Genomic DNA, 19,771 nt, shown 5'->3' with positions numbered 1-19,771 from the left:
AATTATATCCCCGATAAAGATTTGTCTAAAGTGGTCCACAGTGCAATATGTGCCGAGTCTATTCAAACGGAAAAGTGAATATGTAATATTCCGGAAATTTATATTGTAATCATTTAGGTTCGATGATTAGGATGTGAATGTAAACATCCTCTTTAAAAGGTATATAAAGGCTGAATCCACGTTATAGTGTGTTCATTCCAGCGCAAGCTGTGCTAAGAGTAAGACGTGTGCGAACCATAACAGCAGTAAGTGAGACTTAACAAAATAAAGTCAGCTTACAGAAGAAGTCCACCTTATAAAATAAATAAGGTGTAGTCTACATGAATTTTTAATAAATAAAGGCTGTTATGTTTTGGAGTGGCAAGCCACTCAGAGGCTAACCAGGAACGGAGGTTAGCCACCAGACCTGTAATTCGTCTTGCCGATCTGTCTGGCAACCAGGCTGTTGTGTGCAGTGTGTCTGCCTGAATAAGGCTAGCAGTGTGCAAGCAGTTGAAGGGCTGTCTTTTGTACTGACTGTGTCTTGAATAAGGCTGCAGTACAAGCGTCAGTCCGAGGTTGGCCAGCGTTAGGGATAGTCTACCCACTGCCATAATCATCTGTAATTATTTGATTCACCTTTGAATATTGTCGTCGTGATTATTAACCTAGATAAGGTTGGCCATTTATTTGTATATTTTGCAGGCCTTTGTAATCAATCATTTGTCAATCATTTATTAAGAAAAATTATATTATATTGGAAATCATCCCCCAAAACCTTGAATCGACAAGGTACGATCCCCGATTGCTATTTTATTATTCCGCTCGACACGTTACAAATATGTGTGTTTAATAACTGTGCTCATAATTAACTTGTTAAGTCACAAAGAAACATAATATCCCACAGAATATTCCACTTTTATTGATAGAATTTGAACTTAAACCATTTGTTCTCTTGTCTGTCTCGAAAACTGTGTTTACCTTCAACGTCGCATAGACGCTTTCTTCCGAAAGGGAAAATCCAAGTCTATTTTTAGTACACGGAAAACGTGAACGTATGTATGAAACTTAACACTGACTTGTTTATTTGCAAATATAAATCCTGAAATTTACAGTAATTTACTGACTCTCTCAATACTTACATGCTTAAGAATCATCTTAATCCTTTTGTGTGTATGTTTAATATATACTGGAGTCATGGGCTAGTACTTGTTGCTCGAATTTGTTCTATGGACACATTCAGAAATTTCACTTTTTTGAAAATGGTTTGCTTGGGTTTTAAACCTGTGAAATTTTAACAATAAACTATTACATCCCAAGCATCTATATGTGGTATTTTTATTATGTACAGCTGTTTAGTGTGTACATATGTTAACACTTTTTGTTCTTCAAAGTTTGTTTTTCATTTGCATATATTTTTTGTTCATTTTTTGTAGGGATGGCAATCGATTGCAGAATTGCTAATCGGTTAACCGCAAAACTTTCCGACCGATTAACCGGTTAGTCGTATCAAGATATACATGTACATTTTGACATTTTCTTCAAAGGTGTTAGAAGTTACACTGTGTTTTATTTTGATTGGGGAATTTTATTTACATAACAGTATTTTTTATTTCAATTTCAACAGACACGAAAAAATTAAGAAAACCATGATTCTTATTTGAGAAATAAGAAAGGGATAAATATTCCAACGCGGATGTTAAAAAAGTTAATTCTGCGTTGTCACAATAATCAGAACTAGTTTATGTCTGAACTCTCATTTCATTTACAATTTACAATGATCTTTATAATAATAAAATTTAATAGATAAAGGCAAAAATAAAGACATACTATAATTAAAAGTGCTTAACGGTGATGTTTTTGTTATCAAAAAAAAATACTCAGGACTATCTGGGTAACGGCGTGATGTTATAAAGACAGTCATTAACACTTCACGAATTGATCAATTACCCTGCGATCTCAATCTGAAGAGCTATAATTTTCTCCGAATTTTTTTAATTTTAAGATGTGTAAAACACTAAACAAAAATCTATGGAACGCTTTCCTTTCTATAAAAAAAAAAAACAAAAACTGAAGGGATTTTAAGGAAACTGCACTCAAATTTACATATATATTTTATTTTTTCCGACTAACCGATTACGGATTTTCTAACCGATTAGCATCGTTCCGACCGATTGATCGATTAACCGGTTACAAATTGCCATCCCTGATTTTTTGTTTATTCTTGTTTGAATTCCATTTAGTTTTGTTTTATTTTTCTCCATTTAGTTTTGTTCAAGCCTATTACTTGCACACTATATTCCATTTCATTATTATCCTCCAGTTACATGTAGTTAGAGATGTCAGTTCAAATGTTTTTTCATTGATTAGCTTGGGCTGTAGATTTCAATAGTGAAAAAACTGTTAATGTTGATTTTACTAAAAAACACATAAGTTATCCTAATATTCAGTTTGGATATGGAGGTGATTATATAATACAATTAAATACCCATGTTCATTAAGGATAACAATTTCAAGCAGATGGTTCTTGAATAATCATATATTGAATATATATGAAAAGGCATGTAAAAGATTGAATATAATTAGGTTACTGAAACATATTACTGATAGAAATTCACTAATGAAAAATTATTTCGCCTTTATAAGACCAATTTTAGAATATGCTGATGTTGTATGGGATAATTGTACCCAAAGTAGTTCAGAATTGCTTGAAAAAGTTCAGATAGAAGCTGCCAAAATTATTACTGGGCTTAGAATTAATTCATCCAGAACTTGTTTGTATGGTGAACTAGGATGGGAACCATTATATCTTAGAAGCTAAAGATAAAAACACAAACTTCAATTGATGTATAAAATGATTAATGGTTCTGCACCCGATTATTTGTATGATTTGATTCAACCTTGTTTTCCTGTTCAACATGCTTACAACCTAAGGTCTGGATGTAATAACTTATGTATACCAGTTTGCAAAACAATGTCGTACTATAATAAAACTTTGGAACAGTGTTAGTGAAGATGTAAAGATGTAAAAACTCTCCTTCATTAGATATCTTTAAAACAAAGCTTAAGATTTGGGGAGCAACTAATAAACCTTGTAGGTACTTTAACTTTGGTAATAGAAAAGAAAATATCTTGCATTGTCAGTTGCGAAACAATGCTAGTAATCTTGATGCACATTTAAAAAATCATTTTTTTTTATCAGATATACAATCATGTCAAAAGTGTTGATTTCATACTGAAGATACTGAACATTATTTTATCAACTGCCCATCGTAAAATGTTGAAAGAAACTTATTGGTAAAAAAAAAAAAAAATGATATTGATGTTGTTTTTGAACTCGACGCTCTTCTAAGAGGAAAATGTCAATACTCTTATCAAACAAATTGTAAAATATTTTCATATGTACAAGAATTTATTAAATCTTCTAAAAGACTAAATTAAGGACACTGTTATATTAAATGTATAATTATTTTTTTTCCAAATGTTTGTATTATTTAAGCAGGAACAGTATGTAAATAATATGTATACAGTTAGGGGGTTGTCATCTTTTTTGAAATATAATATTGTTGAATAAAACTTGATTGTGAATGTTTATTTTTCATTATAATTTTATTGATTATCATGTTCATGTATTATTACCTACTATTGTATCTTGATTTATTATACAAGGAGAGGGTGTACATAGGCCTTGCCTGTTGCCCAATCCTTATTGAATTACTCAATAAAAGATTTTACAACCAACATTTAACTAAGATTAACATCTATACCTTGGACAATAGAATAATAATCTTGTTTGCTTGTGTTGAACTGCTATTAAATGAATATATGAATTTCAAATTATGGAATTTTACTACCAATTACACGAAATTTGATACATACATGTAACAAACTAAAACAATTTCAATAACTTTCTCCTGCAAAAGTGATCGGCTTGAACATTGCGTGCTTGATCAACTAACCCATTCATACAGCTTCACGTATATAAAAAAAACATCTGTATTAATTAAAACTATAAATTCATTTATTTTTAAAATAACAAAAATTAAAACTTACGATTGTACATGTGTGCTTTGTTCTTGTTTAATTAGTTCAGGTAATTAATTAAGCGTGGATGTAATAGCCGAGACCCCCCTCCCCCCTGTTTACGATAATGGAAAAATATTAAGAATGATTTACCAATTATATTACTTTCTGTTGCGATTTCAACCGGCATACCGTGACGTAGCATCTTTTTTGTAAAGGGGGGGGGGGCAGCCAGAGAAATGTTTGTTTTCTTATCTGAAAAAGTTGACTAACAATTAGAAATTTCCCAAGCTTGAAAATCCTATTTCGTGGGAAGGGAGGGGCGGGGGACTTTTTCCAATGGTTTCTTCCTACACCCCCTACACCCCCCTCCTTGTTGCTATACGTACCTGGCATGTTTTAACCTATACTCAAAAGCAACTAATATTTGATATGATTAAAATAAATCATAATGTGCGCATGTTCTTTCTTAGGATTGTAAGAATGAAGATTAGATTTAGCCTCATATTCTACGGGTTGTAATTTTCCAAAAGTTATTAAAATCATGTGGGCCTTCTTGCAAATTAAGGACTGGTTTCATAACGACACCAAAAAAAAAAAAAAGAAAAGGATCGAACTGCACTACAGGAGACAAATAAAATTTATTAGAGAATATCAGAATATCAATAAGCCATAAAGGCTTTAAATATGAGTTCGTAATTCTGCATACATTTTCCCCGCATTAAACATTTGAAACTCAAACATGTAAATAGTATAAACTTGTGGTATAAGAAATGTTATGATAGCTTTAGATAAAAAAAAAACCTATTGCACTCTTTAGAAACTCAGGTACATGTACATGTATTTTAAATGTAAACTATGACAATACATGTACTTTCTTTTTACTCTGTGTATTGAACAGATTTTTGATGTCCGGGGGGAGAAGGTGGTTGGGGCTGTCTGGAACTTTTTTAAGATAACTACTTTAATAATGTAACAGATATAATTAAGTGCCCCTGCTTACGTAATTGGGATTGAACTCGAGGCCTCTGGCTTGCCATTCCAGGCAGCTATACCAATTGATCTTAAGGTTTATCCCACCAGCCGAAGCTAGTATAGGAAGCCGTGTATATTGCTTGTACTACCATAATAGATTTTTTTTCATCTACATGTTGCTTATTTCCTTACTGTTGCAGTGATGTAGATTTCTGCCATTTTCTTGGTTTAAAAAAAGCCAAAAATTGGAATATCTTTTGGAGGAAGAGAAGATTTTTGATTTGAGTTTTGTTTTTTTTCCCCTGTCAATCATTTTGGTGCCACCCCCTTCCCTCTTTTCGGTTTTCAAAGATATAGTTTATAATGTTTATTTTTATTATTACGATGAAAAATCTTAATTATTGGTATTTTCAAGGGAATCAAATCAAAAAAATTGAAAATATAAATATTATCAAATCATTATATAACTTCACGTTATTTTACTATTTTACGTTCTGACAATTCATGCAGTTACGCATGCGTACACTGTACGTCAAAGTTAATATTCCGTCTTTGTAATGCGATATTTTATACATTTATACACAGAAGTATATGTCATGTTATACATTAAATGAAAGAGAAAAAAACACTCTACAGGAATCAATAAAAAAATGAAAATGTCAAAATTCTTCGTTAAGGAAGGTTTTTGGTGGGTGCGTCACGTATTATTGGTAAAATGCGTTATTTTGTCTTTTTTGTTGGAATCAATGTTGAAACTTTAGCAGAAAAAAAAAACATTTTTTTTGTCTGCAATAATATCAGCTTCAGCTCGGATAATTTCAATAAAAACAAATGAAGAAAATATTTCATTGTTCGTATTATTTCTAAACAAGATGTTTTTTGAAAAAAAAATGATATTGCATTATTGATTATTGATTTTTAGTTATTGTATGCTTTACTGATTTAAAATTTATTAAATTAAAAGTCAGTCTGTATGTGTGATATGCTAAGCTGTGTTTGACGACTGATAAACAAAGAAGTTAAAAAAATACTAATGAACATATACAAGACATGTAATATTCAGTAAAAGTAAGAAATAAAAAAAAAATCTGATACATAGATTTTATTGTTATCTTCAGTAAATTATTATGCACAACGCACTATCCGATTGATTCTACATTAGCACGTAATCGGGCCGACTTCATATTTCACAGTCGTCTGTATGCTTTTCATCATATTCCACCTCTTCGGATACTTAGTGTATTGCTGAGAGTAGTATCCCTCACTTAAGCCTGGTTCATGCGAAAGAAGCTTTATTCAAAATATACATGTAATCATATAAAAATTTCCTTTAAAATTTAAACCCAAGGTTAAATGTGAACAAAGAAATAAATTAAATTTACTTAGCAACGAAAAAGGAGAATCATTATGCAGTTATGAACCGTTGTTTCGTTTGAAATATTAAAAGTAAAAAAAAAACCATTTCGAGTGATATGTTTTATTTAAAAAAGTTAAATATTCGATATTATAATGAATATGACACCGTTATCCTTAAAAATGGTTAAAAATGTTGACAAAACTAACCACATGATACAGCGTAGGATACAATAATGAATGTATCATTACCCAACTTATTAAAAGAAATACACATTTCCTGTAGTTACATGTAAATGAATTAATCTAGCACCATAATACATAGAATACATCAAAATCATAAGCTTATTTATATTAAGACGACCATTATTTCCATTATAAAACTTTCGAAGTGAATAGTTTCTTGTAAACTTCCATTCAATGTTAAGTCCTTTCAATATATTACATTGGATAATGTAACTATGGCACATTTATTCGAAAGGTTATTCTAGGAAGAATAATTCTACAGTAAAAAGACATTGATGGATATGCGGAACAAGGTTGTACTAGAAAAAAAAAATTCCATCGTAAATACTTCAAAGAGAAGAAAGTACGTTCTCAGATGAAGTGCAACTCCAAACAAGGCTTCGTGCCCTTTACTTAAGGTCAATATCTAGTTTATGAGTCTTTTTAATGCTAGATCCTTTATGACTTTAAAATTGATTTAAGCTTATTTTTTCGTACTTTACATCTGTGTATACATTTTGTATCTAAAATTTATATCTGACCTTGTTTTTCATTGAAAAATATTGTTTAAAACATGTTATCCCGCATAATATATCCAAAAATAATATCCGGAAACATTTTATTTTACCAAGTCATAATTGCAAAGTGTTATTGAAAGAACTGTTTTCTCCTATTTGATAAATCTGTATGCATCCTTTATCTACTATATCTTGACCTTTTGAAGTTTTAATGTTAATTCTAATTTTCATTTTAAAGGCTGAATTTGTCAAGAGCAACATAAAACAAAAAAGTAGGTTATTTAATACATGAACATAAGAATGCAAGTGGGTCCTGTTAATTTGGCAAACTGTGCAGCAAAACATTCATTCTTTTCAGTTTGCGTAAAGATCTTCTTGTCTTTCGGTTTTCTCCACTATGATCTCTTTTGTTGAAAATCTGCGCAGAAGTTTGAAACACTCCTCAAATTGTTCCTAAATAGGTGGATTAAATTCATTTTATCAAATGTCAAATGATATTATTCATCTCCATTTAGTTGGTGTAGAATACAAAAATTCAAAGGGAGATATAGATATTTAAACCTTTAATTTGATTTTAATATTCTATAAAATATTTTTTTCAAACTTTGCTTTTCAAAACTTTATCTCTTTGAACATGTAGTTTATGTCTATATGTTATTTGACGTATTTAGGTTCAATGTTCTTGCAAAGAAGTCTATATATAAATTACAACGGTTCTCATTCTTAGGATAGAATATTTCTTAATATTTTGTAATAAATAAAGAAAAATGTTCTATAACAAAATATTCATTAAATAAGTTGCTTAATGTCTATGAGATCTAGTGTTAGAAATATAAATAAACGATTTCATTTACTCACATAGCTAAGTATGGCAGAGAGCTGGTAAGCCTGTAGACATCTTGCCATAAAACACATGTCTGTTTCTCCTTCATACATCAGCTGATGTAGGGAATTTAACACAATCGCTGCCATCAGAACTTCGGTGTTGTTTTCTCTAGAGAAAACAGATATGTATGATAAATTTTCACACTGAATAATTAAAGGGGATTTTCGTTTTCCCTATCATGGTAATAAGCACACAAATTGTGTGATATGTCAAAAGGGATTCTTACTTCTTCAACCTACCTGATGCCACCCCTTTTGCTAAATTGTATTTTATTGACTATTTGGCTGTTAACGCTCATACTAATTTGCATAGTTAACGTTTTTTTGTTAGGTCTTTTGAAAATTTATCAGATTCTTTCTTTTTTTTACACTGAATTGTTTCAGAGACAAAAAAAAAGAATGTTTGCCGGTTTTTGTTTTTGAAAATTTGAATAAAAAATAAAATTAAAGAAGCAGCCCATTTTAAAATCTTGCATCTGAACTCAGAGGAGACCCAATCCTTTGATATTTTGATCAAATTGCGGTATAAATAATATGAAAATTTTGATAAATTAGCTATTTTAAAGATAAATATTTTTATTCGTACATGTACATTTTCAAATGAATATTCGTTCGAAAATGGTATATACATGTATCTATATGCTACTAAATATAAATATTTAACTTCACAATATTGAAAATACCAATAGATAAAAAAGTTTTAAAACAAACTTGTGTATAATAATAATTGGCTTTTCTCTATCCAGTGTCATGCTTGTTACGGCATCAATGATGTCAGAAAACTGTGTTGTGTTGGAATACACAGAATCGTCAGATGGCATAGCTTGTACAATTCTGACATCAATTTCTTCATCGTCCCCATGCTTCGAAATAAAATAGAAATTCATACATATACATATACAGAAAAAGAACAAGCATATAAAGCTAAAAATACACATAAATACATGTATACCTACATTTATTATTGTTTAAAAGTTAGGTACATGGTAAATTAATTCCTTGATAATTACATCTAAATGATAAATTCTACAAGCGAAAGGTCAGGAACCTTCTATGCATGACAAACTTGTGCGGTTTGTATTTGCTTCTGATGTCAATGGACGGGGGCTATTTAAATTAATCATTTTCAAGCCATCTGCCTAAGCTGTGGTACGTATAGAGGTCTAAACCTATCTTCACAGTGAAAAGGATTACACAGATGTGAAATTTTTCATTTGTTTATTTATACCACTTTAGTATCTGTACCTGAATAGTAATCCTTGTTGTAGATATTCTTCTGCAGAGGCTGACCACCCTACTCTTAGTCTTCCTTACAACGTATCTACCGACGACCAAATCATGGTCCTCTGGAATCCACTGCTTTGTCTGAAAAATTAAATAATGGAATATCAAACATATGAAATTCATAGCAGTTTACTGTTTACACTAAAATATGTAGCAAGGCATTTTTAAATCAAAATAATATATTGCATATTTTGTAATTAAATTTAAAAGTCTTTCTCGATTGAACAGCATTTTCCATTCTATTGGCATTTTATTGAAGAATAAAGAAAAAGAAATATATTATGTTTAATAAAATAGTTAAGTATTTTTGTAAACATACTGTAAGCTGCTCAACAAGAGAATCTAAGGTCATAACAACAGATGGTGCACAATCCATTAATATCTCCATAAACTCTGGAACCTCTTTCGCCTTTGGATAGCGACACACTATTATTCCATCCTCTAGCCACATAGACTAAATATGAATATAAAAAAAACAAACGAGACCACTCAGAAAATCAATGCTGTCATTAAGAAAAAATTATGCTTATTGTTAATCCATTATTTATTCACTGATACACTGGGATGTCTACTTTTTTTTTTATTATTTCCCGATCATAATATAAGTACTGTTGGCAATGTGCTCGCTAAATGATACCCCCTAGGGTTCCTGTAAGGTTATAATAGCAATTAAAGTCCATGTTTTGCCCTGGTGACCCGAAATGAGAGTCTGATGAAAGCGTAGAATGAGAGGTTCATAATTGCAAAAACATAAAGACTCTGTGAGATTATAATTAATTTTTATTCAGTTGCATATGAGGAACTGTGGATAAAACATGGATACCCTTCAATATAAAAGAAACAATGGCTTTATCAATGTTTTGCCAAGGGAAACTCGAAATATAATTTCTATCAAAACGTAAAAAAGGAGGTGCACAACGGCACAATGTAACAAAGATTCTGTGAAAGTCTCATTCAGTGGTATAAGAAGAGTTGTAAATAAGAGATGGATACTTCAAAGTGTAACAAACATACATACAAACAAACGAACGTAAGACGGTCGAAAACATCACTATATACCCTCCAACTTTTTAGGCGGGGTATAGCAAGGAGCACAGACCATGTATGGAAGTTTGGCAGAGGATGCATCTCCCCTCATGGCACCTGATTCCACCTCTAATCTTCTAGTTTTCTGCTCAAAATTTGTATTGTCTAATGGATATTACAGCTTCTTGAATACTATTAGTTATCGTTCATAAATAAGTATCTCTGGAATACAATCACTTTTCAAACGCCTTTTATTTAATTGAAGAGAATATTCTATTCTGCATCAAACTATGGTGATAACAAACAGTATTTCAACTCATAAGTCTATTAAACATAATTTTGAGCAGAGCAAACTCATGATCAGATATCAGAGGTGGGATCACCTGCCATAGAGGATTGAACATCCACTGGCGACGATGAAGGTTAAGCTTTTGGTACTTACAGGATATTCTTCTACAACTAATGGTTGGTTAGTCTTTGTCTCTGCTTCTATAAAATCAATTAATAATAACAAAGTTAAAACAATAGTGAATTGGCCATCCTGTGAAAATTATTGTAGATCAACGGTTCACAAAATCGTGTCTTGACTGTTAAATATGTTATTCTGTGAACAGGTTTACAAGAGGTTGTGAAAACTGAAACTAGATATGTAAGATCTTACCCTGTACAGCGTGCATAGCTTCATACTGCCTTTGTTGTCTGATGTAATTGGCGAACTCCTGATAGAGTACAGAATAAAGTAGAGCATTTAAAGATACAGGTAATACAATTTGCTTATATAAATACAACATTCAATTATCTTCACATTATTGTATTAAATGATTGTTTATTTACTGTATATTCCTTGTGCAGTCCATCTTTATCTGCAATGTGATTTGTCAATTTGTCACGTGAGATCACATGACGTGGAAAGTTGAAATATTCGTCTAAGCACTTGTAAACAGTGATGTATTGGCCCTGAAATTTGAGAAAATTAATTCCAACTCAGAATGTTAATGTACATTATATATATAACAAAGGAGTTTTATTATCTTTAGCAAAATATGTACGAAAATCTAATAAGAATCGAAAATAGTTTGCGAAATAGCGACAAGGTCGAACCATGAACGTTCTTTTAAATGAATTATCAAATGGAAATTTTGCTTTAAATAGATGTCATGACGCCTACTTCTCAGCCTCATCTCCCAATTTTTACCAAGTATTGTTGAAAACATTATTGATCAATTTGCTACAAACAATTAAAAATACCGATGTTTGGATCATATGCATTCTCTCTCTTCTCATGATGCTGACGTATTTAGTGATGTTTACACTTCCGGTCTTCAACCCGTACTGTACCAGGGCATCTATAGCAATAAATGTACCAGTTCTCCCTACACCTGCACTATAAAACCAATGTACAAAAAGTACCGTAAAAACATTACTAATTTAAAAGCGTTTCTCTCGAAACACAAGCAAAACGAAAGGGCTTCAAATTTTGACCTTTACTCAAAGTACTGAAAGAAGTTGAGTGTGTTGGCAATGGAATCATTGAAGCTTTTTTTAATTCATAGTGATATTCCTGACATAATTTAATCTTGCATATAGGATAATTGAAACTATTTAAATAATACCTGCAGTGGACCACAATAGGTCTTTTCTGTTTCTCTCTTGACATCTGCTCTCTTACTTTGAAGTAAAATGAAAGTAGCTGTGACGTCGACGGGACGCCATGATCTGGCCAACCAGTAAAGTGAAAATGGGTCATAGCTCGAGGTTCACCATTTTTGTCCTTAAAAATGATGAACAAGTGTTTTCAGAGAATGATGCATAGAACTCGATGTTTCTCTTACTAGTTTCCTGTATGAGTATACAAGTATGCCTCTTGATTAAGATTCAAATTGTTTTTAAAGTAGCAGGAGATATTAGTTTGTGAACTGATCGATTTCATGATGTAGTGCCTTTGCAACTTTTACAGTGAAAATGGGCGATGCATTGTAAATAATTTTAGTGATTCAATTCTAAAAACATAAATCAGGCATAACCAATAAACTTTTGTGTGTTGTAGAGCTTAAAGGTTAAGAAATATTTATTATATACCTGAGTGTTCCGAACTTCTAGATGTCTCACTGTATAACACGCATACACTGTTTCTTGCTTGTTGGTTACAGCTAATTTTCCATATATGATTGTTCTTCCTTGGTTTGGCCAATACTGCTCGCATTTTCTCTGTTATTAATGAAACACATAGATAACAAATAGTATGCAACATCAAAAATCATCAATCATTACAAATTTTGGAGCAAAGAAAAAATCTTGAATCTCTAAGCCATAAGAGGTGGGACAACAGGTGCCGTGGAGAAGTGAACATGCATGTATCCTGCCGATCGGTTACACCCGCCGTATGCCCCATGTCATGAGCGTGAAATATCGGTAAAATGGTGTACAATGGCTTTATAATTTGTTTGAAAAACATATGCCAGCATTTAATTTAGTGATTGATTTTATAACCAGAGAATGACCTTGTATATATTGACTGTGAATTTACATGTATGACTTAAAGAGAGACTGCTGAACTTCTTGATTCATATCATCAACGTGTTTGTCAGTAACCAACCCCCTTTAAAAAAAATTGTACAGAAATCATACTAAAGTGAATTGGATATTAACTGAAAAACATAAACTGCGTATGCAGGTTACGAAGAAACATTACTTCATTAGTAAGGGAAGTTGACGATGAAAAGTTAGAGTCAGAACCTTAATCATAAAGTTCGATAGTTATATTACCATATAAATCTTTTTCAAGTTAAATATCCAAATATGAAACAGATGTGTTAGACTATTACTACATGGTATAGTTTATTTCAAACTCAACAGGATACCGGTATATCGTATCGATGTAGCACCCATTGGAATTCCAATAGAGTTTTGAAAACCCTGGTCTTCAAAATCTATATACATGTAGATATTGTCAATCAGACACTGAAGCAGCTTATAATGATTTATTCAATACCTTTTGTCCCTCAATGATGCCGGTAAGCATAACAACGGTGGTCACTTTCTCATGCCAGATCATACGCCATAGATCCTTCACAGTTGTTGCTTTTGGACCTAACAAACATTTATTTAAATTAAATATTGATTATGAAGACATAACAACAATAAAACATTTTTCATTTACATTATTGATTAATATCACTTAAGATTTTAAGACGAGGAAAATAATTTTTATCTGTTTGATGCCAGTAAACAATTAGCTAAATAATTAAATTCAACACGAAAAGTCGTAAATGAATTCATATATAGAAATACCGAAATCCGTACATTTTTGTACAGTAGAGCATTTCATTGAAGAGAGTTCATAAAAAAATGTTTATTTTGACACTCATTTGAAATGTACCTTGACATGCTATGTATTCTTTCTCTCTGAGCATACTCTACAATTAATCAAATATTATGTTTGCATCATTCATTGGTGACTTGAAACATATTTTTTATATGGTTTAGCACACTCAAAAATAATTATAGAAATGAAAATTATAATAAATTGTCGCACTTAAGTCGTACAGAAACAAAATATGTTGTCAAGCATTAAAAATAGAAAAAAAGAAACAGAGAGTATTCAGGCTCGGTGTCTAAACAACAAAATATATGTCAGAGAGAGAGAGAGAGAGAGAGAGAGAGAGAGAGAGAGAGAGAGAGAGAGAGAGGGGAGAGAGAGAGAGGGAGAGGGAGAGAGAGAGAGAGAGAGAGAGAGAGAGAGCAAGTCTGGAACCCCCGAAACGTTCAGGTGCCATTGAGGAACGAGCAACCCCACGTTTGACTAATCGAACATATGATAAAATATCATAGTCCGTTAAAAAAATTATACAGCAATCCGACAACGGGTATTGTTTTCTGAAATACGCTTAGATGTATACAGGGAAAACAATCTTAATGGATGTAAACATATGTGATTATTAAGCAATAAGTAAAATGCACGGTATATACGCCATTTTTTTTTTCAGACGAACATGCCATCGTCCTGAAAGAGTGTGTGATGAAACAAGGTTATAACAAATATTCATTTTTTTTAACCTTGTGCTGATTGATTTGTTTCCTTTTGTAACAGCTAGCGTCAAATCTTTCGTAGGGATACTTATGGAATGAAGATAAAGTAAATATTTTAAAAAAATATATTATATAGAATTAAGATATCTAACTTACTGGAATAAAGTTAGCGTTGATGTAATCTTCGCCATGAGGATCCGTTAAAACTACCCTTGAGTGATCATCTGTATGTGATAAAACATTTTTTTTCAATATATTTTGGCAAAACAACATTAATAAAGATATCAATGAAATGATTTTTTTTTTCAAAATTTTCCATAGAAATTTTGCAGTCATCTTTTCTTTTTTCCAAAAGTGCAATTTTCATTTTTATTGTTTCTGATGACAGTACAATTCAAATGATTATTTTTTCACTTTTAAACTATCTATTTGAAGAAAAATGTTGCGCAAAAAAAAACCAGTAGAAAAGTAAGTATTGTATTTTAAATAGGACTCATTCGTCATATTTATGACGTCAGGTGTCGCTGGTGTACTAGAGGTGGTTACGTAAACGCTTTAATCACCGCGGCGCTTGTAACAATGTAAACAAATGGACGTGTTCTCGAACTTGGAGCTAAACCATGCCAAACGGAGGGGCTGAATCGATCTTTAATCGAGTTGTCACAACCGGGAGAAAGGTTTATCCGAATATTAGGTACTTATTTTTTGTAAATAATATACATTTATGGAAACTTTCTAAGAATTATCGAGTGTAACATGCCTATGTGACGAAGATAGTACAACGACAAAGCATTGAGTTTACAATCGACATTTTTGTAGATTGTCGGATGTATTATCATCTTAACCACTTACACAAACACTATATTCAAATGAAATTAATATATGATATGAATGTTTATAGCTATATTTTGTTATTTATTCCTTTTTACGTGACAATCATCGCACAGCTAGGTTGTGTACATGTAGGTCTACACTGGTTACAATTACTGTTCAGTCTAGCTGTTGCATTTCGTCGTTGTTTAAAAGAGCAACGTCCCAAATGATCATCAAGGGTTATAAAGTGCAACATTATATTCATTGCAAGGCAAATACAAACTAAACATTGATTTTATTTGAACAGATTACAAAAAAATCATAATAAACAAAACTGAAACAAACACAAACATCATATTTCAACCCTCACCAAAAGACTCTCCAGATCCTACACAGAGATAGATTAGGTGGCCATTCATTGATACTGGATAAAGATAAGTTACTGATTTCTGATCAGCCTATTATTGTTTGTTTTGTTTTTTTAAATTAAAAAAAATTGAGATTTATAGGTGTTGGCACAAAAAAGATCCATCACTGCTCAATGGCCCACAGTGCCGAGAATAGGTATATTTGCAGTCCGCCATCAGCAAATGATGGTGTTTCCATATGAGTAAAAATTCTTAAAAGGGACATTAGACAATTTTTTTATGTTGCAACAAACACACACAGATTTAATATGAGCCCTTATACTTTATAGTGCATATGAATAATTTGAAATTTATTTGTTCTGTACATATTTTTTTTCATAGTCAGTAGCTACATGTATACTTAGTAAATATAATCCAGTCTCATAATCATGCACTTTCATAATATCTTAAAATATATATCACATCATAATGCACACTCTTAGTAACTCTATATGCATCTTCATTTCTCATTACATCTCATTACATTTCTCAATACTTACTAAGTTCTTCTCTACAGGAGTCTTTGTTTCGAAAACAATTCACAAATGGCGCACACGAGAAAAATAATCTCAATGACCAATGATGACCACGTTTTGACATTTATTCAAAAACTTCTCTTTCAAAACCAATATCATATTCTAAATGGAAATAATGTGAAATACAAGTTACAATATTTTCATTACTATGAAATTACACAAAACCTATTATACCTAGTTGCATTATTTGGAGAGTATACAGATTAAAAAAATATTCATTGCATAACATCTTTGCTATGACACTGAACGTAATCCGCAGTGGTCAAGTGGTTAACGCAGAGCTCCTTGAATAACAAATCATGACAATCCCGGTTCAAATCTCAGCCGTGGTAAAAACTTTTTTTATATATATATATATACATAAAAGAATGGGTGGACTTAACGCCCTATTTTGAATCTTTTGTGACTCCTCTTACAATCTGTAAATGAAGTGAATCTAAAATAAATTATGTGCAATGGAAAGAGCAACATATACTTGGTTAAATTAGGTGGAACATTTGTGCAAAAACAATACGCAGTTGTCGTGTATCAAAATTGAAGCAACGATACATGAGTGTCGTCTTCCGGAATTCGACATGTACCCGGAGTGGTTTTTATATCACACAATCAATATTTATAGGAGGCGGGGCTATCGATCGGTGTCATTGTTGACATCTCTCTCTCTCCCTCTCTCTTTCCAAACATTCAAATACCTGTTTAGCATTTTACAGCGATGTCAATATGAAATTATTTTAAAAATGTGATGACACGCAAAATTAAAACAATATTTAATTTGCTAAACTCTGAAAACGGCAACAAAACACGCTCAAAGACATGATTTAGATTGAGGTCAGGTTGAAGAATACAATGTAACTGTTTTCAGGAGTACACTCTCAGGTGGACATCACGTGACGAATTGTAATATTTAAAAGGTCAATCGAAGACATTTCAATGGAAGCGAGAAGTTTGTTTTGAACATGTTTTTTATTAAATTAAATATGAGCACACTTTTGTCGGCTCTTCTCCTTTTAATATAACATAATTTTGTTCAATATACAACTACAGTTTTCTTAAGAACAGCCGACAAACATGTGCTGACTATGTATTCAGACGATGATAAACGCGTGACCCTGATTATCTATTGATATTCAAGAAATCTTCAGGCACCATGCTTTCGATATTTATTTAGTTTACATCGAAAAGAGTGTTTTAAATTCACATCCGTACTGTGAATATACAGTTAAGATATCGGGGGTTTATATGATGGGAAAAAATATACATTTTACAAAACTTAAATTTACGGCATTTGTTCTGGCCAGTTAAGTCCACCCATTCTTTGTTTTAAAATATACAACTCTTACACAAGTACAAAAATTGACATTGAAAAGAATTTACTTTATGTGTAGGTAAAATAGCGGGCTTTATATTTTGGCTGCTTTTGCGCAAAAGAGGATGTGCTAATTTCATTAATACCACTAAGAATTCATTTATAATTAGAATATACGACACAAATATTTGTAGCGCTAATTCATGACTATGCCAACAACTCCATATCCATTGATTGCGCTAAATTTTGAAAACGCCAAATTATGTACATGTACAGTATCTTTCCATAGCTTGAACTTTTCTCTGTTAAGGATTTTGCTTATTGTATTCATGGCTGTAAATAAATAAAACAATAAAGATTGTATTAAATATTTATACATGTTTATTCCTTTAGTACTTAAATTTGAGCATGCATGTACAATGTTCTTGTAAACCAATGTTCGTGGATTTGACGAGTCTCTCTTGATCATGGATTTTGTTAACATATTGATTGAATCTACATTATCAATGAGTTATAATCCACAAAATTACATACCCATGAACGATTTTTCTTGTCCATGAACATTGAACCTCACAAATTAACATGAATATAAAGATTCCACACTGACAGAATTCATAATACATGTACAATCATTTTTAATTCTTTTTCAAAGCAAGCAAAAAGATTTTTTTAATTATTCTAAAAATTAAACATGTGTCAAAAATTCTTAAAACTTTGTACTTGTGTTCTAAAATTTAAAAAATAATAGTTGTACATCTTCTATTTCTAAGCACATCTCACTTAATAGCCTAATCATGCTAATAGCTTCTACAATATGAACTAATATGAGAAAGAGTCATTCGGATAGAGTCTTCAACAGCTTAAATGCTTGCACTGAATTTTTCATCTCTTTGTTAAAGAATATGGCTGGGATACTGGTCTAAACTTCATGATGCACACTTTAGTTCACATCTCTTGAGGAACAGCTCAGTCTTTGTACCTTCGTATTGTCTTGACTGCAGAAACGGAGCTGTAGGACTTGTATTGCTGGAGTTTTAAAGTCCAAAACTGGATGTCAATTTTACTGTATCCTTCTTTAGTCTACTTTTATCTCCTGTAAACAAGGAAACGGGCAAATTTTATTTTTGTTCTGAAATTGTATTGAATTAAAGTAGAATATTATATAAAATAATCAATATTTACCAATAAATAAAAAGGAAAACCAAAGACCCTACTCATACTAAAAAAGCAGGGGAAAATATCTCATTATTTCTGGTAATGAAATTTAAAATGTATAATAAAATTTAACATTGAATTTTGATATCAAATTATAAATTACAGTACTTATTCTATTTGCTAACAAAATAAGTTATTCTATGGGCACATAAGCACATCATACACTCTATTTGTACATTTTTTTAAAAGAAAACTGCCAGTGTACATTAGATTCATCAGATTTAATCCTATTACATTTACCAGTGCTGCGTCTGTCTGTATCACAACAAAATCACAAAGCAACAAAAGCTAATTTAGACATTTTAGTTAGATTTCAAACTTTTGAAATAATATATTAAATAATATTGCCATTTGTCAAGCTATTAAGACACTATTAATATAAATAAATCAAATGTCTTTTGACGAAAAAAAAATAATAAAAAGGGTGTGCAATTTTTTTCAATTTAACGACAAAGTTAAAAAGTCACCAAGTCAATATGTTTTATACTGAATATAGTAACTCATTTTCCCGGTTAAATCTATATGATTTAATGACACATACTTCGTAAGATACTAATTAAAATTAATCAAAATCAATATTTTGCCAAAAATCTAATTCTTAATATTGCCGACTCTGAAATTCTGGTGACAAGCGACATCGTGTTTACCTGAAGCTTCCATAATCAATTGATCATCTTCATGACCGATTTAGCGTCACTTTTCGTCTGAAGATCTGAAAATAATGAGTGTCCGCAACCTCTACAACATCCTGGCACAACACAGAGAGTTGACATTCGTTACAAATTAATTAATATGGAGGTATATGTCCAGGAGAAATCACAGTGTCTCGCAACGCTACCATTTGTTTACACACAGTCAAGCGCTTGACAAATCAAAACGTGTGCGTAACCACCTCTAATACCGCAGCGCCACCCGACGGTTAATGACGTGAATGCATACTATTAAAGACCAATTCTTTCTCTAAACATTTTTTTTATGTTAAAAAAATATACATCAAAATACATACAAGGTAGTGTGTTTTTAAATCTGTTTTTCAAAATATTTTTCTCCAAAGTTCCAACACTGCAACGGTTAATATCTCCCTCTGGTAAAGCCTTTAATAAAACAAGAAAATATTAATTTTAAATTTACTGCAAATTTTATATTTTAATAAATACGAGATATGGACAGAACAAGTGATAAATAAAAGCATTTTCA

The 19,771-nt window shown here is 31.4% G+C and overlaps 1 protein-coding gene across 1 annotated transcript; it reads right to left on the bottom strand.

Moving 5' to 3' along the window:
• Positions 1 to 6,438: 6,438 nt before the first annotated feature.
• LOC134278671 (receptor-type tyrosine-protein phosphatase epsilon-like) lies at positions 6,439 to 19,686 on the bottom strand (the record flags this gene model as incomplete). Its single annotated transcript, XM_062760971.1, has 15 exons — positions 6,439 to 7,526; positions 7,932 to 8,067; positions 8,670 to 8,821; positions 9,204 to 9,323; positions 9,562 to 9,696; positions 10,711 to 10,757; positions 10,930 to 10,987; positions 11,103 to 11,225; positions 11,517 to 11,652; positions 11,882 to 12,039; positions 12,348 to 12,476; positions 13,261 to 13,358; positions 13,648 to 13,684; positions 14,454 to 14,521; positions 19,581 to 19,686. Coding segments are annotated over 15 exons (1,602 nt in total), but the record flags the coding sequence as incomplete, so codon positions are not given.
• Positions 19,687 to 19,771: the final 85 nt, after the last annotated feature.

Source organism: Saccostrea cucullata, unplaced genomic scaffold (genome assembly GCF_032062105.1).
Source record: "Saccostrea cucullata isolate Sc308-1 unplaced genomic scaffold, CSIRO_AGI_Scuc_v1 ctg11472, whole genome shotgun sequence".
NCBI lineage: Eukaryota > Metazoa > Mollusca > Bivalvia > Ostreida > Ostreidae > Saccostrea > Saccostrea cuccullata.
Note: the sequence above shows the minus strand (reverse complement) of the source record. Positions and strands in the feature narration are given on the sequence as shown.